The sequence below is a fragment of the Artemia sp. Qi Xiang Cuo genome, chromosome 8 (assembly GCF_049724085.1).
Source record: "Artemia sp. Qi Xiang Cuo chromosome 8, ASM4972408v1, whole genome shotgun sequence".
Lineage (NCBI taxonomy): Eukaryota > Metazoa > Arthropoda > Branchiopoda > Anostraca > Artemiidae > Artemia > Artemia sp. Qi Xiang Cuo.
The window spans coordinates 12559824-12585280 of record NC_142801.1 but is presented as its reverse complement, the minus strand read 5'-3'; the positions used below and the strand labels follow the sequence as shown (position 1 = coordinate 12585280).

Sequence of the window (25457 nt, the reverse complement as noted above, 5' to 3'; positions counted from 1 at the left end):
TATAAAAAGTCGAACTTGAACTGAACAGAATTTAAAATGAACAATTAAGTCAAGTAAAAAATAAAAGATAATCACTACGAATAATTAAATGAATCCAACAAACAAACAGAAATTAGAAAGAAATATTCAACTGAAACTTCAAAGGAAACTACACTGGTATCTCCAAATCGATATTTGGAGATAACAATTCTATTGATCGTAGATGAAGGTTTAGGAAATTATGTCTGTAAGGAAGATACCCCTTCCTCCCTCCCCTCCTACAGCTCTTAGAGAAAGGGTTGTAAGTTATGCCCTTAAGGCATAAAAGGTTCTTGTAAAAGGGGTGATCGTATATGCTTTGGGGGGACTCATTGAATTGGTAATCATAAGTTCTAGTGTCCTTTTTAAGAGGCAAAGAGATCCGAGCGCTGCTACTCCCCCCCCCCCCCCAACACACACACATACACACACAAGCACGTCGTATTTTCCTGAGATATATCCAAAAGATATTTTGAGACAGTCCTTTTATTCAAAATATTTCAAATATATACAACAAGGCTTTTGAGGTTGATACAAACCACCAGAGCCTGAGGGCGAGGGTTGTAAGTTATACCCCTAGGGCATTTAATATTCTTATGAAAAGGATGGTTGTATAAGCTTTAGAAGTGGCTCATCGGGTGGAAATTTGAAGTTCTAGTTCCCTTTTAAGAGTCAATAGTGATGGAGGTCAAGTAACACCCCCCTAAACCCAACTTCCCCTCGTTTCACCCAATGCATCTGATTGAAATTGTACGATGGCAATTTTGTTTAAAATAGTCCAAAAAACATACAAAAATACTTACAGGGTTGGCATAACCCCTCAGAGCTCTGGAGCAAGGGCTTTAAGTTATTCTCTGGGGGCATATAAGGCTTTTATTGAATGGGTAGTCGTATTAAATTCAGATTTGTCTCATTTGATTTTAAATTGGAAATTATAGTGCCCATTTTATGAATAAAAGTGATTTGAGAGAACTCCCCCCCCCCATGCCCTTCATTCCTATAACAAATATCCAAACAAAGTTTTGAGACATCAATTTTTCAGCAGTGTCGAAAGGTTCAGTAATTATGCGTAGCAATAGTTGTAGTAGTATTAGTAGCAGTATGCAAATAGCACCTTTTTCAACATCCCCTTCAACCCACGATGAAATTTTTATCTTAATACCATCAACCGGTCCTGAAGCGCTGCTGATACGTCCTCTTGACACCCTATATGTGCATAATGTGTTTCGATTTATTTCAATACAGTTACAATATTGCCCAAAATTTTCGCCTTAATAACCTTAGGTTTATTGGTTGTAATAGTAGCACTAGTAAATGTTGTAGTAGCAGTAGGAGTACAGTTAATTGTAACAGTCTTAGTTTTAGTAGCAGTAGTATTGGTGGCAGGAATAGCAATAGTAGCAGCAGTTGTAGGAGTAGAAGCATTAGTATTACGATGCAAATACTGTCTTTTGGTTACTTCAACATCCCCCACAACAAGCGTTGTAAGTTTTAATCTCACACACGAAACTGTTCCTAAGATATTGCTGATATGTCCTTTTGACAATCTGCATACGGATGGCAGGTTGTCTTCCGTACAAAGAAATATTCTCTGGAAATTTCACCTTCATACCTTCACAGAATGTGGATTTTGAGCTAGCCGGAAGACACTGTGTGTATTCATTTAATGCTGCTTCTACGGTTACTGTAACTAAGGACAGTAATAGCATCAAGATGAAACTTTTAGGGAACTTTTAGGAAGAGTGTCAATTAAACGGAAAATCTATATGCATGCAGGTATTAAAAGGGTACACTAGCACTATAGGGCATATAAAGACATAGGTAGCAATGTTCTATCATAGCTAGTAGTATCATTGATATTTTAAAGGAGCTAATTTGACTGAAAATTCAAAGTTCTAGTGCCTTCTTAAGAGTCAAAAGTGATTGGAGGGCAATCAGCCCTCCTCTTTGGCTCACAATTTTCCAGACACTTCCAATCAAAATTTCCAAGACAGCCATTTTGTTCAGTACAGCTGAATGGTCTAGTAACTATATCTTTACGATTATTGGGTATGTCAACCCCCAACAGTTATGTAATTTGCCCATTATGCTTAAAAACTAAATGTTGCTTAAAAATAAAATCAAAACACACTGTTTGTATGGTGGTTGCCAACAAAACATCTCAGCAATATACCCAGATCGACTGAGGGTATTAAGTTCAAATTTTCGGGGCTACTTCTATTACTACTTCTGCTCTTATAATTACTAAATCAAAAGAGTGTAAGTGTATCCAGGCTGTGAAAGAGTATAAATACAATTTTTTGGATTAACTTTTATTCATCAGATCAACTAGAGGATGTGTATGACTAAATTAAAGCATAATGGGCAAATTACATAACTGTTGGGGGTTGACATACCCAATAATCGTAAAGATATAGTTACTAGACCATTCAGCTGTACTGAACAAAATGGCTGTCTTGGAAATTTTGATTGGAAGTGTCTGGAAAATTGTGAGCCAAAGAGGAGGGCTGATTGCCCTCCAATCACTTTTGACTCTTAAGAAGGCACTAGAACTTTGAATTTTCAGTCAAATTAGCTCCTTTAAAATATCAATGATACTACTAACTATGATAGAACATTGCTACCTATGTCTTTATATGCCCTATAGTGCTAGTGTACCCTTTTAATACCTGCATGCATATAGATTTTCCGTTTAATTGACACTCTTCCTAAAAGTTCCCTAAAAGTTTCATCTTGATGCTATTACTGTCCTTAGTTACAGTAACCGTAGAAGCAGCATTAAATGAATACACACAGTGTCTTCCGGCTAGCTCAAAATCCACATTCTGTGAAGGTATGAAGGTGATTATGCTTTAATTTAGTCATACACATCCTCTAGTTGATCTGATGAATAAAAGTTAATCCAAAAAATTGTATTTATACTCTTTCACAGCCTGGATACACTTACACTCTTTTGATTTAGTAATTATAAGAGCAGAAGTAGTAATAGAAGTAGCCCCGAAAATTTGAACTTAATACCCTCAGTCGATCTGGGTATATTGCTGAGATGTTTTGTTGGCAACCACCATACAAACAGTGTGTTTTGATTTTATTTTTAAGCAACATTTAGTTTTTAAGCATAATGGGCAAATTACATAACTGTTGGGGGTTGACATACCCAATAATCGTAAAGATATAGTTACTAGACCATTCAGCTGTACTGAACAAAATGGCTGTCTTGGAAATTTTGATTGGAAGTGTCTGGAAAATTGTGAGCCAAAGAGGAGGGCTGATTGCCCTCCAATCACTTTTGACTCTTAAGAAGGCACTAGAACTTTGAATTTTCAGTCAAATTAGCTCCTTTAAAATATCAATGATACTACTAGCTATGATAGAACATTGCTACCTATGTCTTTATATGCCCTATAGTGCTAGTGTACCCTTTTAATACCTGCATGCATATAGATTTTCCGTTTAATTGACACTCTTCCTAAAAGTTCCCTAAAAGTTTCATCTTGATGCTATTACTGTCCTTAGTTACAGTAACCGTAGAAGCAGCATTAAATGAATACACACAGTGTCTTCCGGCTAGCTCAAAATCCACATTCTGTGAAGGTATGAAGGTGAAATTTCCAGAGAATATTTCTTTGTACGGAAGACAACCTGCCATCCGTATGCAGATTGTCAAAAGGACATATCAGCAATATCTTAGGAACAGTTTCGTGTGTGAGATTAAAACTTACAACGCTTGTTGTGGGGGATGTTGAAGTAACCAAAAGACAGTATTTGCATCGTAATACTAATGCTTCTACTCCTACAACTGCTGCTACTATTGCTATTCCTGCCACCAATACTACTGCTACTAAAACTAAGACTGTTACAATTAACTGTACTCCTACTGCTACTACAACATTTACTAGTGCTACTATTACAACTAATAAACCTAAGGCTATTAAGGCGAAAATTTTGGGCAATATTGTAACTGTATTGAAATAAATCGAAACACACTATTCCCATATAGGGTGTCAAGAGGACGTATCAGCAGCGCTTCAGTACCGGTTGATGGTATTAAGTTAAAATTTTCATTGTGTGTTGTAGGGGATGTTGAAAAAAGGTGGTACTTGCATACTGCTACTGCAATTATTGCTACGCATAATTACTGAACCTTTCAACAATACTGAAAAATTGATGTGACAAAACTTTGTTTGGATATTTGTTATAGGATATGATGAGCGTTGGGGGGGGGGGGGAGGTTTCTCTCAAATCACTTTGATTCATAAAATGGGCACTATAATTTCCAATTTAAAATCAAATGAGACAAATCTGAATTTAATACGACTACCCATTCAATAAAAGCCTTATATGCCCCCAGAGAATAACTTAAAGCCCTTGCTCCAGAGCTCTGAGGGGTTATGCCAACCCTGTAAGTATTTTTGTATGTTTTTTGGACAATTTTAAACAAAATTGCCACCGTATAATTTCAATCAGATGCATTTGGTGAAAAGAGGGGTAGTTGGGTTTAGGGGGGTGTTACTTGACCTCCATCACTATTGACTCTTAAAATGGAACGAGAACTTCAAATTTCCACCCGATGAGCCACTTCTAAAGCTTATACAACCATCCTTTTCATAAGAATATTAAATGCCCTAGGGGTATAACTTACAACCCTCGCCCTCAGGCTCTGGTGGTTTGTATCAACCTCAAAAGCCTTGTTGTATATATTTGAAATATTTTGAATAAAAGGACTGTCTCAAAATATCTTTTGGATATATCTCAGGAAAATACGACGTGCTTGTGTGTGTATGTGTGTGTGTTGGGGGGGGGGGGGAGTAGCAGCGCTCGGATCTCTTTGCCTCTTAAAAAGGACACTAGAACTTATGATTACCAATTCAATGAGTCCCCCCAAAGCATATACGATCACCCCTTTTACAAGAACCTTTTATGCCTTAAGGGCATAACTTACAACCCTTTCTCTAAGAGCTGTAGGAGGGGAGGGAGGAAGGGGTATCTTCCTTACAGACATAATTTCCTAAACCTTCATCTACGATCAATAGAATTGTTATCTCCAAATATCGATTTGGAGATACCAGTGTAGTTTCCTTTGAAGTTTCAGTTGAATATTTCTTTCTAATTTCTGTTTGTTTGTTGGATTCATTTAATTATTCGTAGTGATTATCTTTTATTTTTTACTTGACTTAATTGTTCATTTTAAATTCTGTTCAGTTCAAGTTCGACTTTTTATATGACTTTTCTTAATTTCTAATATCACCCTTTCTAATTTTCTTAGTTTCTAATATCATCCTTTACGTTTGAGATTTTTAACATATTTTGGCAAATTTTTTTTCAATCGATCACAGTGAAAGTGAGTTGACCTATTAGCTGAGTCTGTTTCTTGTATTTCATTGTGAAAATTTTCACAAACTATAATAGCTTTTGCTATTGAAAACACCGCCTAAGTGTTCTGTACTTGACAGCTCGTGATTGTGTTTCCATTTTCGGGGCCACGTGTACCGAAACCAGTAACTAATTTCTGGCTTTCCTAATAGTTAAAAAAGAATTTTTTCAAAGCTTTTTTGTCAAACTTTTTGACAATTTTTTCAAAACTTTTTTGAAAATATTTTTGGTAAATATTTTCCCGGGCGGCTGGGATTCCTTATTGTTGCACTTACGATAAACACTAAAGCATTCTTTTAAACGATATCTATTTTTTGTAGAGGTATTTGTGGCTTAGTCAAACCAGGGAGTGTCTTAAAATGACTTGGCCATGGAAAGGCGAGAAGGAGGCAGGCCTTCCTTTCTCCTTATGAAATGGGTTGATCTCTCTGGAAGTTGAATCCTGGCTTGGAAATTGAATCAATGTGTCTTATGTATGGCTACCTATATTATCTACGGGATAATTTCTGATCTTCCCGTAGTTGGCACTTGTGCTTGTGATATCATTGCTAATTTATTCCAAACAATTTTGGAAACATTGCGAAATGGATTGCCTTGCTGTTTGGTATAGTTAGCCCGGTTTTCTTTCGTTTTAATGGCAAAGGGTGCAAATGAAATACAAAATACAAATGCGCCGTGAACCGTGAAGGACTAAAAGAAATTTTCAATCAAGCCATTGCTTCAACCGTGATTTAAGCGCCTGTATGTCAGTTTGTTCAGAGAATTTGAGCTAGACCGTTCAAGCTAGGAACTTGAAATTTTCTGCAAATAGTCGTGAGGCCACGATAACCTGAATATGTAAAAAAAAAAAGTTAATTGCGAAAATATTTTCTTATATTTTGACAAGGGATGCGAAAACCTTAATACAGAAAACCAAAAGTTTGAATCTTAGTAGAAACCGGTGTTAGAAATCGGATCTACTGTAATAATCAATATTTTTGAATATACTGCATTGTGAAAATACATTATATTGCGTAAAGAGCAAAAACTAGTAATTGCCAAAATAATATATTTTCACAAGGGATTACAACTATTAAAAAACCTTAAAAAAGAAAACTAAAAGTTTGAACATAGTAGAAATTATTGTTAGAAAAATATTAGGTGATGAGATCTTACAAACAGCAATAGCTCAACTATATTCCATCAAAAAGGACATGGATTCCACATCGAAGCTAGTTAAGCCTGTTGACTCAACTGCAAATCTAATCGGTGCCACTGCCCTAGTCAAAGGCAAGAAATCTAAGAAAAAAATGGCAAACTTTCCATCCCAGTCAAAAATTACCACCAATGATAATTCGTCGGCTGAAGGAGAATTTCAGTATTCAAATCAAGCAAATAATGAAACTCTGACCACAATGACGACAATTCTTTTATTTTTTCATTGTTTTATAAGCCACCCTCATTTCCGACACCTATCTTTTGTAATCTGTTTGATGACTTTTCTAGTTTTATTAATTTACCACAAAAGAAGGCGATAGTTTTTGGGGACTTCAATTGTAATTTACTAAATGTTAGCAATAATAATGATTCTGATACCTTCTTTGACAAATTTACCTCAAGTAGTTTTCTTCCAACAATCCTGTTTCCAACTAGAGTTGATCCTATGAAGTCTACCGCTACTGTAATTGATAACATTTTTGTATCCACTTCCCTGGGAAACCACCTGTCCTCCAAAATAATATTCTCTGACCTATCAGAACACTTTTCAATCTATCTCTCCCTGCCCTCCCTACCATATACTCAACCCTCTAGAACTAATACCCCTGCGTCTAATAGGATATATAATATTGGGAATATAAACCGGTTCACGGATCGTTTGAAATCCTTTGGCTGGTCCAAGGTTTTGGATTCTCAGGATATTAATTCAGCCACAAATGGTTTTACACAGGGACTGAGTGATCTTATCAGTTAAACCTTTCCAGTTCGTAAACCAAACCGAAAAACTACCCATATACGCCCCTGGATTTCGAGTAGCCTGATAATCTCTTCATACCGTAAAAATGATCTATATAAGTTAGCTTGCAAAACCAGTAGCGTTAATGACCTAACTAATTATTAAATAAAAAAAACATGTTTTTTAAACTGAAAGTAAGGAGCGACATTAAAACTTAAAACGAACAGAAATTATTCCGTATATGAAAGGGACTGTCCCCTCCTCAACGCCTCGCTCTTTACGCTAAAGTTTTTTATTGTTTTAGAAAATAAAGTTGTGAGACAGAGTCAAACTTTAGCGTAAAGAGCGAGGCGTTGAGGAGGGGACAGTCCCTTTCATATACGGAATAATTTCTGTTCGTTTTAAGTTTTAAGGTCGCTCCTTACTTTCAGTTTAAAAAACTTGTTTTTTTTATTTAATTTTTGAACGTTTTTGAATAAATGCAGGTTTTGATCTTGGCTCACCGTACATGAATAATTAAAACAAAATTTTCATATTAATTGACTTTTATTTAGTTATGGCTTTCTCGAAACTTGTTTAATTTTAATTACGAACGTTTTTATTAGTAATAAATATACGTAACTTACGAATTAACTTACGTAACGAACTTCTATATTCATATATTTTTAATACGTTTATTAGGGGGTTCGCCCCCTAGTCAATACCTTGCTCTTTAAGCGAAAGTTCGAATTTTGTTCCAATTCTTTAAAAATGACCGCTTAATCACAAAGGCCGTTAATTACCAAAAAACTTAAATACCAAACTCGTCCGGGAAGCAAAAAAAATCATTATTATTCAAAAATCTCTCACTGCAAAGGGAACTTGCAAAAAATTTGGTTCACAATAAATTAAATTCTTAAAAAAAAGGAATTCAAGATCTATAACTATTAACCTTAAGGACATCAGTGGCAGATTAGTTGACCCAATTTCAGTACCGTATGCTTTTAATAATTATTTCACCAATATTCCAAATGCTAACTCCTGTTCCCCTTCCCAGTCAGTACACCCTAGCAAAAATCCCAGATCCATGTTTTTCTCTCCAACTGATAGTAAAGAGGTGCTTCAAGTTATCAAATCTCTCTCTAATAGTAGTACACCTGACTTCTTTGGCATAAGTAATAAGCTCCTTAGGATCGCATCTTCCTATGTTTGTGAACCCATTGTGCACATAGCAAACCTGTCTATGATCAATGGAGTCTTTTCAGAAATATTTAAATAAGCAATTGTTATGCCGATTCATAAAAAAGACGATCTGTCCGAGATAAGTAATTATCGTCCAATCTCACTTCTCCTAGTTATATCCAAAGTACTCGATAGAAATGTCTTCCAATGTCTGTCTCCCTTTTTATTTAGGATCCATCCTTCAGATTCGTTGATTTCTTCTCATCAATATGGCTTCCCTTCCAAATTTTCAACTGCTCATGCACTAATCGACGCCACACAGCTTATACGTTCCTAACTTGACGTTAAAAATAATGTTTTGGGCTTATTTCTGGATTTTTTTTAAGGCCTTTGACATGGTTGACCACATTGTTTTATTAAGTAAACTCAAGAACATAGGGATTCGTGAAATTCCTTTCTCATCGTTCGGCTCTTATCTCTCTGGTAGAGTACAGAGTGTGAGTCTGGGTGGCATGACCTCGCATCCCCTACCTGTCCGGAGGGGCATCCCACAGGGCTCTGTTCTTGGTCCAATACTTTTTCTCCTTTATATTAATGATTTGGTTACGGATAGACCCCGGCGCCGCGCCGGCGGATCGACCGAACGCTGCCGACAAGAGGCCTGGTCGAACGCCGCCGACGTATCGGCGCGCCGCAGGCGCGCCACCGCCGGCAAAGGTGGCGGCGTTCGGTCGACATTAAATTAATTTTGCGGCAATTCTTTATTGCGTCAACCGCAAAGTCGGAGCTTTTCCTTCTCGTGTGGTTTAGTATTTTGATTTTCCTGATTAGAAATCAAGCAGGGCTTGCACTTTCCCCGAATTTTCGAGTATGTCCCCGAAAATCTATGCGTCACCCCGAAAAAAAAATTTGGTTCACCGAATCCCCGAAAATCACGCCATCACGGTGCCACCCCTAGCCATTTATCACCAGTGACTTTCCCTGCCAAATATTACTTTGCATACCGTAATTCTTCACTACTCTCTGGTTCGTCAATTTTCGTCTCTTGTTACTTTGCATAAAAACCAGACAGATAAAATGTGCAATTGCATTGTAAATGCTGCAATATACATAGGTCTTCATATGTTGACAAAAAAGTATCGTCTTTTTGAAATTAGTTTAAATCATTTTGAATCCAATTTCCCAATTGCAATTACTTACATCATTTTTAGTCAAGAATTTTATTTTCAAGTTGAATAGAATTATAGAACGCAACATTCACTACAGTATGATTTTTAAATCGATAGCAGAAAGATCATTTCTGCAGCTGAATTGTAAGTTTGCAGAATTTTTTTTTCTTTTGCTGTTTTTAGATAAGATTTTCTTCAAGTTTAATACTCAATTGTTGAACGCCTGATAGATTAAAGAAAACACAATCTTCCGTCTTAAAAATATATTACCCCCCTTCCCCCCCCCCCCCCAAAAAAAAACCTTCTATTGAGACAAAATTTAGCTACAGGCTAAGCTACGTACAAGGTTGGGGAATTAAAGATTGAAACGAAAGTTACCCCAAAAATATGATTCATAAAAAAATTTTAAATTATTGCCTATAGGGGGGGGGGGGGGGGGGGCAATCATTTTTAAATTATAATACCTCATTTTTTATATTGAAAGCAGGGATGCCAAAAATATATTTATTTTTTTTTTCATTTAAAGCGGAGATGGAAGAAAATACTATCAAATTCCCTGGGAAACCATTGAAATATTTTGATAGACCCCGGGCCCCCATTGGGACTTGTTCATTGTCTTGGGTATTTTGCGATTTCTCATAGGCTACTGGCCTAATTTGGCTTTTGTGTGTGCTCCCTTTTAGTTAGATTGTTTGGATCTTATTGAATGCCACGGCGAATCTATGACTCAGTTTTCCAATAGTTTGAGGTATATCTGAATAATTTCGCCTTTTTTGTTGTTGTCTTTGTACCCCTTTACTCATACCCTCAATTTTTTTTCAAGGAACACTAAGCTGTTTAACGTTATTTCGCGTGTTTGTTTCAACCATATAGTGACCTAGTTAATTATTTAATAAATTATTTTTTTTAATGTAAAGCTAAGACGGTATCCTAGCAAGGTGGTATCCAGAGGGGGGGTAGGGAGGTATTACATTTAAATGATAATATCGCGAATTTTTTTTAATAAAAGCAGGGATGCAAAAAAGTTATTTTTTTTTAAATTTAAAGCAGAGACAGCATCCTCTCAAGGTTGTATACAGAGGGGGGGGGGGGAGCTATCATATTTAAATGATAATACCTCAATTTTTTTTTAAAGCAGGGATGCCAGTAAGTTAATTATTTTTTTTTATTTAAAGCAGAGACGGTATCCTATCAAGATGATGGTTTCCAGAGGGGTGGAGGATAGGGAGTTATTATATTTAAGTGATAGTACCTTGATTTTTTTTTTTATTGAAAGCAGGGATGCCAAAAAGCTATTTTTTTTAATTTAAAGTAGAGACGGCATCCTATCAAGATGGTACCCAGAGGTGGGGGCATAGGGAGCTATTATATTTAAGTGATAGTACTTTGATTTTTTTTTTTTTTTTATTGAAAGCAGGGATGCCAAAAAGTTATTTTTTTAATTTAAAGCAGAGACGTTATCATATTAAGATGGTGTCCAGCGGGGGGGGGAGGTAGGGAATTATTATATTCAAATAATAATATCTTGAATTTTCTTATTGAAAGCAGCCTCAGTCCACACAAAGTGGATAAGTTGATTTTTATTCATGACAATTATAGCCACATCCCGCAGTTAGAATACACTTCTAAGTTTGACTGAAGGAATTTTTTCCGACCAGTTGACCCCTAGATTTTTTGTCGCTCCACACTATTTTGAAATATACCTTTTTTTTACACATACTAATATTTTGACTTTCATTAGTATACCAGCTTACCCGTCATGTGTTGCCACGATCTTAAAAGAAAGGAAATTCAATGAGAATACCCCTAAGGAAAATTTCTGAACGTTCACTGTCTTAATTAAAAGTTTCTAACGTCATAATGTTTTCATTTTAGTTTAATTATAATTGAGAAACATATTCGAATCACACAAGATTACGTTGAATTGCTATGTATGCTCTCCGAAAAGCTGTTCAATTTTCTGATATCTTATTATATAAACTCATTTAAGTTCGACCAAGCTAATTGATTGAGACTGGCACATTGATTGGAAATTAACTTCCAGTTTCCTTCCAGTACTGAGGTGGGTCATCCACATTTCGTCAATTGGAACTGATGCTTGATTATTTTATAAGGTGAAATTTTAAGTTTTCCTATTCAAAATGATTATAAATGATAGTGGAAAAAATGGGTAGGACAGGTTGATGCGTTTTTTGTGTTTTACATATATTTCTGCTTGTAATTGTATGTTCTTTTGTGTATTGTAAATATTGTTTTATGTACGGTATATTTCGACAGTTTGATAATGTTTTGAAATATGAATCAACACATGTAAATTAAAGAAGGAAGAAGCCAAGCAAAAATACTCCGTACAATATATTTGTCCAACCCCTATGATAATTTAAAAATTAACAAGATTTTCATGAGTTATACTTGATGTATTTTTTTTAAATTGTTATTAAAACTCGTTTTTAATACAAGGAAGATTTTTAGGAATCTTAAAGAGCAAAAAGCGATCAATATCAAAGTCGCCCATTTCAACTGTTTTAAAGGTGACAAAGCAGATATTGGCAAAGGGCATTATGAAAAAATTAAGCTTCTAAGTTCAAACTTATATTCAAAGTTTTTACCCAGATAACTGACGAATTTTGTGATAAGGTATTTGAAGTTTTGTATGCAGTAGACCTAAAGCTCGATGAAAAAACTACTAATTTTGATAGTTATTTATGTTAAGAATACATAGCTAATAAATACTTCAACTATTATGCAAGGGTTCTGAAACGCCACAGCCATTGCGTTTCTACCAGATTTCTACTTCTGTTGATGAATAACAAAGAAGACCAGTTTCCAGCCAGCGACTTGTGAAGTTTTGAATTCATGAATAGGGTCGAATCTGTTGTAAATTTAAGCTGTTATTTGAGAAAGACTGATGAAAACATTAATGTTTGCTGTCAACAGTGATCGCGCCGGTGGCGTGCCACCGATAACTTACCGGCGGAGCGCCACCGGCATCATACCGGCGGCGCGGCGCGCTGTTTTTGGCCCCGCCGCCGCCGGTCTTCCCTCATCGGCGCGGCGCCGGGGTTTAGTTACGGACCTGGGTCCATCAGTGCACCCAGTACTTTTTGCTGACGATAGCAACTTTTTCATCACCGTCCCTAATTTATCATCCGTCGTCACCTCTGCTCAAATCCTTCTGAATAGAGTACATGAGTGGTGTCTCGTTAACTGCATGATCATTAACAGCAAGAAAAGTCAGGTTGTATTATTTCGAACCCCTTAGAAAAAAATGGAGCTCAGCAAGCACTTGGCCTAAAATATTCCACCAATCTCCTCCTGCAGGTCGAAGTTGCCAAGTTTCTTGGTGTCCACATAGACTCCTCCCTATCATTTGCAACACATGTTTCCTACATCAGAGCAATAATCTTGCAACAGGTAAGTATGATTAATCATGTGAATAATTTTCTTCCTCCTGATATCCTTGTCACCCTTTATTACTCTTTTATTTACCCATATAAATCATACTGCGGATCTGTTTGGGGCAACACTTATCCTTCAGTTACTAACAAATGAAAATCTACCCAAAACCATGCCGTCAAAGCAGTATTTCGACTGCTTCAACTATGGCTTACCAAAGACTTGAACTCCCATTTTGGAATTATTCCCTATTAGAAAATCATCGTAGAATTAAAACTATCCCTTGCATCTTCAGCTTACCATGAAAATCTTCCTCCCCAATTATTTTCTTATTTTAATTGTAATAATTCTGAAGGCCTATGTGTCCGTTCATCCAACCGTTCCTTTATTGTCCCCAAGTGTGTCTCTAGTTCCGCCCAGCGATCCCCCATTTATAAATCTATACTTCAATTGAATATAATACCCTCCAGTATCGAGCTATCCACAAGTTTTCGCACGCTGTATAACCATGTTACTAAACTTTAATATTATAATTTTCTAAATTTTTAATCAATTTGCTTTAATTTACCCGTATTTTCTCTTTCTTTTTTTTCTCTCTCTTCTTCATTTTCAATTTTTTGTTGTTACCAGGATAGCGAACCAGGGTCCTTATTATTATTGGTATTGTGTTTCATTTTTATTTGAATAAATTGAATTGAATAATTGAATTGATAATTTATCCTAGGCATTTCTAACCCCGGAAAATAAACGGTAAATCAACCACATCACCCAGATAAATTAAATTATTAATGGGAATTAAATTTAAACTCAATTAATCAAATAGTTTCTAATATAACTTGAAATCTAATTTAAGCAGAACCACTAATATAATGCTTAAGCCACTGGGGGTCAAACTAAAACAGAAGATGCATATAAGGATGAGGGTGAAAAGACATTTTTACAGTTTTAAAGACAAAAAAAAAAAGTGACACAAGGATAAATTCCAAAAATTGATATCCTTGGAAGAAAGGACATGGCATATATTTGGCCATAAACATGACCCTAAAGAAACCCATTGAGGGTATATGCAGAGAATAACCCAAAGATGACAAAATAAGAACTATGTACAAAATTGTTTTAAAATATAAAATATTGAGAGTTGAGGGCAACTCTTCTCAAAATAGGGAGTACTGTGGTGACGCTTTCTAATTAAGTCAATTTGGAATTTAGTAAAATATTAAGACGCAAATACAAGAGTTTAGAAATACCATTTTTTTTATTAAGATAAGGAATACATCCTGGCAGGTGTATGCTTAATAGGAAATTGAGAAATTACAACTTCCTAGCTATGTGCGTCAGTGGGTCCCGATAAGGTGTGGTTTAGGAAATTTATAAAAGATACATTTTATGGGAAGGGGCAGAGAGATACTAATCTTATGCCGGACTGACTTCTGGTCCGTTGATTTATAAATACCTTGGAATATTGTCAGATTATTGTAAGTGTCTAAGTATCCTATTGTATTATATATTATTATAGATTTATGACACTTGTGGTCTCACTGGGACAACCAGTCCCAGCAGAGCATATACCTATTATCAATCCCTGTTCTAGTGTATGTTAGCTGAATAAAAGTGTTGTATTATAGCTGTTGGGGTTCCACCCCTGTTTCTTTTCCTTTCAGATAAATGACCACTTTTTCGTTTTCTTAATTACATTTGCTTATAGTATAATTTCAAAAGATAGGTTAAATTCTCGTTGCTAAGTTAGACGTGTCGCAATAAGTAAGCTTTGAACCAAGTTTATTTTTGTACTTCCTGGTTTGGGAGTCACTGAAAGATAAATCTAAGAGGTAGAACTGGGTTTGAATGGGGATGTAGCTGATTGGCTGGGCCAAGTGACGGTCCACCCATATGAACAGTGGTGTAAAAAAAATTTTTTTGTTTTATTCTGCGTTAGACCCCGTTCCGGGAGACATATTTTTTTGGGATTATTGTGACCCTTTTGGAAGAATACAAGTAAGTTATTCTCTACAAACTGTGTACTAGTTTCGTAATCCAGGCAGGTTAGGATTAGAGCTATGAGGTACCATCAGTTTTATATTGACCGGGGGGTTTGTTATCTCAAGGGAGAGAGTTAGATATTTTCTAGCCGTAACCCAAGGCGGGTACATTTGACTTTAGAAAGTGGCCATTTGACCACTCCATCGTATTATCATACCCTGGGACAGGGTATACTGTAAATCGGGTACTATCAAACCCGATATTTGCAGAACCGGTGTGGTAGACGCGGGAATCACATTATAATTTGGGGTCGGGGCTTTCCCCTACAATAAGTGGTGACACCCGTATATTACCACGCCAGTGGCGTTGTGGCCTACCGGTATTACTGCCAGCGGCTAAACGCCACGAACATTGGTGGGAGCCAGAAAAGGTTCTATCAGTAAATCCGTTATTTACGGAACCGTTGGGGTAAGAGCGGGAATCCGACTAACATTTGGGCCGACAAGAGGTTCTCCCCTTCGAGTAAGTGGCATAGCAACCTTTTTGCGCCATTTTTGCATCAATAAGTGGCGACCCCCGTACATACACCCAATAATAGCCAACCCCTCTACAATCTAAATTAAGTCCCTCGAAGATTCCCAGCTGGTACGCCTCATTAGTCATGTCATAGCCTAAGGCACGCTACCAAAGTTTAATTACCTTAGGGCCAAAGTTTATCTCCCCCATACAGGGAGAAATAAAGGTATCTACAACAACCTCACCTTTATTACCATAAAACCACTTTACCACAATAATCAAATGTCTTTGAACGGGCTTCAGTATGGCAAGACATTAAATTGCGTAAAGAGAAAAAACTGGTAATTGCAAAAATATTTGTATATATTTTAATAAAGGATTATAAAAATTCAAAAACCTTGAAAAAAAAGAAATTTTGAAGCTTAGTAGAAATCGTTGTTAGAAATTGGATTTCCTTAAATAATCAAATATTTTTGAAAAGATACCATCACAACAATTCAAAAACCTTAAAAAAGAAAATCAAAAGTTTGAAGCTTAGTAGATATCATTTTAGAAATCGGGCTTAATTTAATAATCAAATATCTTTGAAAAGACTGCAGTATGAAACGACATCAAATTATCTGCGGTTAGAAGACAAGCGACGATGAGAATCCATATAAAGGAGCCTGCTGCGGCCGAGTGCCGGGGCCCGGTGGCTGGTAATTACAGAAATATTTGTATATATTTTTAACAAGATATTAAGATAATTTAAAACCTTAATAAAGAAAACAAAAAGTTTGAAGCTTAGTAGATATCGTTGTTAGAAATCGGACTTGTTTTTATAATCAAATATCATTGAAAATCCTGCAGTTTGAAAAGACAGCAAATTGTCTCAAATGGTCTCCGGTTAGAAGACAAGCGACAATGAGAATCCGTATATAGAAGCGTGCCGGGGCCCTCGGTTCTATATATATATATATAATATATATATATATAATGCTAAGTTAATTTACATACAAATTTTCGATTTGTTGATGTCTCTTTATCTGTTTTCAAAAACATTTTAATTATTTGAATACATTGTCTCCCTTTAAATAAGGCCCTATCTAGAACTGTGTAGGTTTTGCTTTTAGCTCCGACAAATTTCATCAGAAAAGTTAAAAGTTGTCAGCAGCTGCTATTGACCTTTAAATCCTAAAATCTTTTTTGGGAAACCTCGCCTACTCCATGAAGAGTTAGCCATGACTCTGGTCTTAATAATCCTCAGAAGCTGAAATAGATTTTGCTGATGTTGTTGCAAATCCCTTTCCAGGTCACTTATTACCAAATGATATTGTTGCATCCCCCCCCCAATTTAGAGGGTTGATTTTAGTTTTGTCTCTCCTAAAAAAGAACTTCATGTGGAATATATCCGTTTTTTTTCGTTTGTTGGAAGAGATCACTCGAAAGTGGAGACAAATGTGACCATTCAGGAGAAAATGGGTGTGATATTTTATTTTTGAATCAAGAATCATTTCTGGATTGAAGCGTTTTATTTTCGACAACAAACTTTCTACTAATTTCAATTTTTTGCAAAATTAAGCATATAACTTTTCAAGGAATGCCAAGTTTTTGTTTCGCTGTATAACATATACAACCATGCCAGAAGCTTTTTTCCATTTGAGATTTTGTAATGCAAAATTGAGGTCTATAAAGATTGTTTTACCATTCACTCCTAATGCATGTTTTTATCCTTTTTGTATGTTTGTCACCGATAGACTTATTGACGAAGTAGGTTGAAATGAACTTAAGAATAGAATGGAATAAAGAATAATTAACCAAGAAAGAAAAAATATAGTCGAGAAGAACAGGAACTTTAAAAGAGTTTGATTGCTGCCAATAAAATGAACTATTATTTAGTCTTTCATCCGTTTTCGTTTGAATACATTCATATTGCAGATCTGCCTGACGAATTTATACACCGGCCTTGGAAATGTCCTCCGTCCATTTTACGTCGATATGGAATCACATTAGGCGTTACATACCCAAATAGAATAATTGTTGACTTGCATGAAGCCAGAGAACAAAGTTTACGGGACGTCACTCAAGTAAGTTAATACCGTATATAAGTGCTTCCACAATATGTGAGTAATTTGCTATGCTAAGTGGTTAGGTTATGTTACGTTAAGCATAAACTTTCACACTTAAACAAGTCCTTTCACCATAGATTAAGTTGAAAATCCATAGAATTGCTAAAATCATCACAATCATCATAATCAAATTATTCGAAAACTGAAATTTAATTTAACAACGGGGATTCAAGCTCTGATCGAGCATGAAATTCTTTCAGAAGTTTATTTTCAAAATTTATTGATTGCTTCTCCAGAAATTCCATTTCATTACTACTATGTTGACGCATGTTGCATAACGCAACATAAGCTTACGTAACGTATAGCTATGTGTATAGCTCCAGTCTGCTTGGTACTGACAATGTTACGGACGAAACTTGCTCCATAAGATTGTATAACAAAGATACAGTCATAAATTTGGCAAATGTGAAAGGTTCTACAGCGTAATGTGAAAGCACCGCCAGAATGTTAATTATTTTAAGTCGATCAAGTCCATGTTTTGACATATTTAAATCTATGAAAACCCCTAAAGGCTGGAACCAATTGAATTCATAAACTGAGTTATAATTTGTTCCTTCAGTAGCTGCTCAAGTACCTTTAAAATATTAGCATCTCCTTTCATTGCAACATACAACTAAATATGATACGCTTTGCTTTTTCTCTTAAATCTTACCGGGGATTTATTCTACCCCTTATTGCAGGTGGATCTTAAAATTGTGTACTGGTCAGGTAAAATTTTCAACTAAAAGTAAGGAATTCAGCTTGTGTCATTTAACTGTGGAAGCTAATGTATACTAGGTTCATTTTATCTGTTTTTTTTAGGTATTTTTCATTTTAAGACTATGTGGGTGTTATGAGGGCTGGTTTGATACATTTTACGTTTTCTCATAGGCGACAACTTATTATAATAATTGTAATTATAAATTAATCTAATGTAGTCTAATCTGAATTTAGCGTCTTCTAATATAGTCTTGCATTTATCCTTCATTTAATCTTTACATATGATGACTGGTGTGTTTTACTAATTAATTTAATTTGATGTTTTACTAATTAAGTTATATGTTAAGTAAGTATACTCTATACTTTATTTTCAATACCTAATTTTTGTAATAGAAAATCGTAAACTTTAAGGTAGGCCTACATGTGCCCCTGACCTAACATAACCTAGCCTAAACTAACCCCCCTCGCCCCATTGTGCAAATATGTAGCCCAAATTATACAAGTCCAATGCATTCTGTCACCCGTCACTTGCCTTTGTTGCTATGAAAACAGTTTTCTGATATCTAACCTAAGCGTAATTCTTAAGCGTGTTTCGTGTAATTAACAGGTACCCAAGATACTTATATAATATGATTAATTAGTCTCAGATATATCCATTTATTTAGCCAGAATCGTGATATTACATAGACTTTTTCTTGGAGATGGATCTAAATTTGCTAAAAAAAGAAAAGAAAATTGCCCCTTTTTCAAACATTTTTAGCCAATATTCAAAGTATCTTCAATTCTAAAAAACGTAGTTGAATCTCAGCTATGGAATGATAGTAAAATTATTGACTTTCTTTGATGTACTAAACCGTATGAGAGTAAAAAAAATAAAATACCAAAAACTGCCCTTTTTTATAAATTTTTAACCAATATTCAACTTATCAAACTGTTCGTAGTAACGAACTGTAAAGAAGGGGTGACACAGTGCAATAGCAACCGAAACTCTAAAAATTGGAATTTTGATATCAATAAATACGTCAAAATAATTGGCTTATTCTGATTATTTCAAATATATAAGATTCATTAAGCTTAGTGTTACTAATAAAACGCTACGAGCCTGAGAAAATGTGCCTAATTTTCAAAAAAGTGAGGAAAATCCCCTAAAAGTAGAAAAATTTTAATGAAAATTACACCACCAGATTCAGTGTATCAGAAAACCTTACTGTAGAGGTTTCAAGCTCCTATCTGGAAAAACATGGAATTCTGTATTTTTTTTGTCAGAAGAAGCATCGCGGATGCTTGTTCATTTGTTTTTTTTTCCGGGAGCGATTGCATCGAACTAATAGTCCTAGAACATCGGGAAAGGACTCCTTCGAGCGGAAATTAAAAGTTCTAGTGCCCCTTTTAAGTGACCAAAAAGATTAGGGAGCAACTAGCCCCCCCCTTCCACGCCCTTTTTTTCTCCAAAATCGTCCGATCTAAATTTTGAGATAGCCATTTTGTTCAAAATAGTTGAAAAGTCCCAAAACTACCCCTTTGGAGACAAGCCCCCCCCCCCGCCCCTGGGGATAAGTCCTTAAGTTATAGAATTTGTCAATTGTTTACGTATAATATTTGTTATTGAGAAGCATACAGACATTTTTCAGGGAGTTATTTTGTGCTTGGGGTTAGTTTCCATGGGGATAATTTTCCGTGTGGATGGAAGTTTCCGGGAGTGAACTTCCTAGGGGAAATTTTAGACTAGGGGGATTTGACAGAATTCCTGTACGAAATTCTTTTTATCTGTCTTATTTCTCTTTGCCTACTCAATTTTGCATTTGGAGATGTTCCGGAGGAATTGTTCGGGGAAAATTTGCAGAGTACTTGCATTTTCGGGAAATTTAACGGAAGTGGGGTTTTCGTTAGTCATCCGGAAAAGGATTAGCACTTAGTCTTTTTCAAATGAAAGTATGCTAAGGAAAATTTTTCAGGCTGAAATTTCATCTAGCAATTTCCCCGAGAGGAGGGATTTTCAGTGGGAATGAGACTGTCCAGAAGGAATTTTACGAGTGAGGGGTTTAGCCCGTGAGGGAGGGAATTTTTCATGGAGGGTCAGCCAGATTTATTTGCATTATATGACAAACGATCAGAAACATAACGATCCTTACTTTCAATTGAAAAAAGCTTGTTATTTAATTTGAGACTAAAAAACGTATTTGAATATCAGCTATGGAATGATAACAAATTGTTGACTTTCTTTATGTACCAAACCATAGGAGAGTAGAAAAATAAAACACAAAAAATTGCCCTTTTCTAAAAAAAATTTAACCAAAATTCAACTTCTTTTCTTGAATCTTATCTATGGAATGATAGCAAAATTATTGTCGTTCTTTGAATTATTCTGTTTCTTTGATGTACTAAATCATAGGAGAGTAGAAAAATAAAATACCAAAATTATACCAAAATTGTTCTTTTTTTCAAAGATTTTTAACCAATATTCAACGTATTTTGAATCTAAAAAACGTATTTGAATCTCAGCTAGGGTATGATAGCAGAATTATTGTCTTTTTCTCTGTACTAAACCATGGGAGGGGAGGAAAATAAAATACCAAAAATTGCCCCGTGAACATAAACCCTAAATAGTTAATACAAACAGTAAAGAGTTTGATTTATGCTTCTGAACTTTCGGACTGGGTCTATATGCCTACAGTTGCTTTTCTTGACTCAATTCATGCTTAATTCTACATTCGTTATTTATTTGTGCTTAAAAGTGATGGAAGATTCATTCACTTTCTGAATTTGCAATGTTTCATTTTTCTGTTCTTGAAAACCTAAAATTTTTCATATTTTAGTAGTTCGTACAGAACAAATTCATTGTTGAAAAATACATCCCTTTTGTACAGTATTTTTGATGGAATATTACGCAAACGTGTAAATTGTGTGTTTTTTCCCGAAAACTTGTCCGCTACTTTGTACCATAATTGCTTCATAAAAAATTTAAATTTCCTATACCACTTTTCATGTCTGGAATCCTAAAAAAGGAGAAAAATGTATACAAGCTCCAAGGATTTAGTAGAATAAAAATGACACACCTCAGAATATTTTATGGGTGTCTTTCCTTTGCACATGAAATATGCGGAGACAGAATTTTCGAATGGAAAGTTAACATTTAAAGGCTTTTTCAAACAATGAAAGGGATATAGTCTATACAAAGTGAGAGTTTTTGTCATTTTTGGCAAATAAGACCTAAGTTTTGAGATCCCTAATTAGTTCCCTCGGGTCAGTATAGAGGGGGATTTATCACTTTACTCCTCTTTAATTGGAGAAATTTATACGAAGGATTCTCTTCAAAACTAGACGTGGCTTCACGTAATTTGTTGGTGTAAGAAAAACTGCAGCGTTAAAACTGAAAAAAGAAAAGAAATTATGTTAAAGATAAGGGCTGTCGCCCCCTCAACTCCAGTTCTTTCCCCTAAAGTTTTATGAGGGAAAGGAGCGACATTAAAACTTAAAACGAACATAAATTATTCCGTATATGAAAGGGGCTGTCCCCTCCTCAACTTACTTACTTAGAAATAGATCTTCCCACATCGACTGGCACATAAGGCGACAACGGTGCCTCTCCATGACGACATCTCCTGTGCTTTCGACCAAAGTTCTTCGAGCGACTATCTCAGAAGCGCAGCATTCTTCTCAAGGCATTTTCCCAGTATTGTCTTTTGTCGACCACATCTTCTGATGCCAGAAGGAACCCAACACCACACATGGTGGGGTAGACGGCCCACACCCATCCGCACCATGTGACCCCAATATCATCATCGGTTAGTCATAATTCTGTCGATCACGAGCGGCTGCTTTGTCTTTTAGCGTATTAGTTAAAAAAAACTTATTCCACAAAATAAGTTTTTCAAAGAAAAGTAAAGAACTCCATTAAACAAAAAATTAGCAAAAATTCAATCAAATATTCTACCAATCGTGAAACTACCACAAATCAGCATCGATAAATAAATGAAACCCAAAACGAATAGAAATTTCAATAATTAACTGAGTCAAACTCAAAACGAGCAGAAATTAACATAAGTTGGGTACAAAGCCCCTATGCCTTACCATGACAAGAAATTAATCTACACTTTACTGAAAAATCATAAATGTTTGTACTTTTATAACTTTACCAAATAAAATAATACTAAACATTTTGATTACTAGATTTCAGTATATGCATATTAAACTGACAATGCACATTCATTTCTATTTTCATTCGTATTTTATTTGTATTTCCAATCGAATGAGCCCTTTTGGAAACGACAACGCTTTCTATAAACACCTTATATGCCCCCAGGGCATAAATTACAACCCTTACCCTAAGGTCCCTTAGGGTGGTTGTCATCCTCTAAGACCGAATTTCCAGAACTTTCAACTACGTTAAACAACATGGTTATCTCAAAATTTTGATTGGATATGTTTGGGGAAATGGTGGGCGTGAGAGGGGCGGTAGTCTTTCTCCAATCACTTTCAACTATTAAAAATGGCCCTAGCCCTTTCAATTTCCAATCAAATGAGCCCTTTTGAAGGTCCTTGCCTTACAACCCTTGCCCTGAGTACTGGTGGGGTGTCATTCTCAAAGACCTTATTTCCAGAGCTGTCAACGACGTTGAACAAAATGGCTAGCTTAAAATTTTGATTTGATGTTTTTCGAGGAATGGTGGGCGTTAGAGGGTGGTTAGTTACCCTCCAATCACTTTCGATTATTACAAAGGGCACTACTCTTTCAATTTCAAATTGAATGAGTCCCTTTTGAAGTTTTACGACAACTTTATCTATAAAAAACGTTATATGCTCCTAGGACATAACTTACATCTTTTGCACTGTGGGCTCTGGGGGTTTATCACCCTAAAATACCTATTTTCCCGAACTTTCAACTACGCTAAATAAAATAAATATCTTTAAACTGTTGGTTTATTTTTTCGGGGAAATGATGGGCGTGCAAGGGGGTTTAATTACTCTCCGATCACTTTCGACTATTAAAAAGGGCAATTTCAATTTCCAATCAAATGAGCCCTTTTTGAAATTTCTATTAGAATTTTCTATATAAACTTTATATGCCCCCAGGGAATAACTTACAACCCTTGCACGGAGGGCTCTGAGGGGGTTATCATCCTAAAAGACCTAATTTCAAGAACTTTCAACTACGTTGAACAAAATGGATACCTCAAAATTTTAATTGGACGTATTTGGGAAAATGGTGGGCGTGAGAGGTGCGTTAGTGGCTCTCCAATCACTTTCAACTATTAAAAATGGCACTAGCCCTTTCAATTTCTAATTGAATGAGCCCTTTTGAAGTTTTTACGCTTTCAATGAAAACCTTATACGCCCCAGGGTATAACTTACAACCCTTGCCCCGAGGGCTGTGGGGGGGGGAGGGGTTGTCATTCTTAAAGACCTAATTTCCAAAAATTTCAACCAAGTTGAATAAAATGGCTATCTACAATATTGATTGGATGTGTTTGGAGAAAAGATGGGCGTGAGAGGGGGGTTAGTTGTCCTCAAATCACTTTCGACTATTAAAAAGGGCACTATCCCTTTGAATTTCTAGTCGAATAAGCCCTTTTTCAAGTTCCTACGACAAAGCTTTCAATAAAAGCCTTATGTGCCCCCAGGACATAACTTATAACCCTTGCCCTGAAGCCTGTGGGGGAGTGTCCTGCTCAAAGGTATAATTTCCAGAACGTTCAACTAAGTTGAAAAAAATGGATATCTTAAAATTTTGATTGGATGTGTTTTGGAAAATGGTGGGCGTGAGAGGGGCGTTAGTAACAATCCAATCACTTTCAACTATTAAAAAAGGCACTAGCCCTTTCATTTTCCAATTGAATGAGCCCTTTTGAAATTTCTACGACAATGCTTTCAATAAAAACTTTGTGTCCCCTGGGCATAACTTACAATCCTTGCCCTGAGGGCTGTGGGGGAAGGAATTGTCATCCTTAAAGACCTAATTTCCAAAATTTTCAACTACGTTGAATAAAATGATTATCTAAAAATTTTGATTGGATGGGTTTGGGGAAATGGTGGGCGTGAGAGGGGGGTCAGTTGCCCTCAAATCAGTTTTGACTATTAAAAAGGGTACTAGCCCTTTGAATTTCAAATCGAATGAGCCCTTTTTCAAGTTTCTACGACAAAGATTTCAATAAAAAACCTTATATGCCCCCAGGGCATAACTTATAACCCTTGCCCTGAGGGTTGTGGGGGAGTTTCATCCTCAAAAGTGTATTTTCTAACTGGAAATCAACTACGCTGAACAAAATGGGTATCTCAAAATTTTTATTGGATGTGTTTGGCAGGATGATGGGTGTGGGGCGGGGGGCTATTTGCCCTCCAATCACTGATGACTATTAAAAAGGGCACTAGCCCTTTGAATTTCCAATCGAATGGGCTTTTTTTGAAGTTTCTACGACAACGCCTTCTTTAAAAACCTTATATGCCCCCAGGGCGTAACTTAAAACCCTTGACTTGAGGGCTGTGGGGGAGTGTCCTCCTCAAAAACATATTTTCATCTGGAAATCAACTACGCTGAACAAAATGGCTATCTCAAAATTTTGATTGGATGTGCTTTGGGGAATGATGGGCGTGACGGGGGGGGGGCTAGTTACCCTCCAATCACTTTTGACTATTAAAAAGAGTACTAGCCCTTTGAATTTCCAATCGAATGAGCCTTTTTTTGAACTTTCTACGACAACGCCTTCTATAAAAACCTTATTTGCCCCCAGAGCATAACTTAAAACCCTTGCCTTGAGGGCTCTGGGGGAGTGTCTTCCTCAAAAACATATTTTCTATCTGGAAATCAACTACGCTGAACAAAATGGTTATCTCAAAATTTTGATTGGATGTGTTTGGGGGAAGACTGGGCTTGGGGGGGGAGGGCTATTTGCCTTCCAATCACTTTTGACTCTGAAAGAGGACTATCCCTTCGAATTTCAAAAGGAATGAACTTGTTTTTTAGTTTCTACCACAAGACCTTCTATAAAAACATTCTATGCCCCCAGGGCATAACTTAAAACCCTTGTCCTGAGTGTTGTGGGGGAGTGTCCTCCTCAAAAACATATTTTTTTTTATCTGGAAATCAACTACGCTGAACAAAATGAC

The 25457-nt window shown here is 36.0% G+C and overlaps 1 protein-coding gene across 1 annotated transcript in view; it reads left to right on the top strand.

Moving 5' to 3' along the window:
- The window catches only part of LOC148949172 (uncharacterized), a 163487-nt gene that overhangs the window by 81408 nt on the left and 56622 nt on the right, over positions 1–25457 (top strand). Inside the window, exon 7 of the mRNA XM_089093216.1 lies at positions 17464–17612. Coding sequence (XP_088949342.1) covers positions 17464–17612 — 149 coding nt within the window. The remainder of the gene's footprint in view (positions 1–17463; positions 17613–25457) is intronic.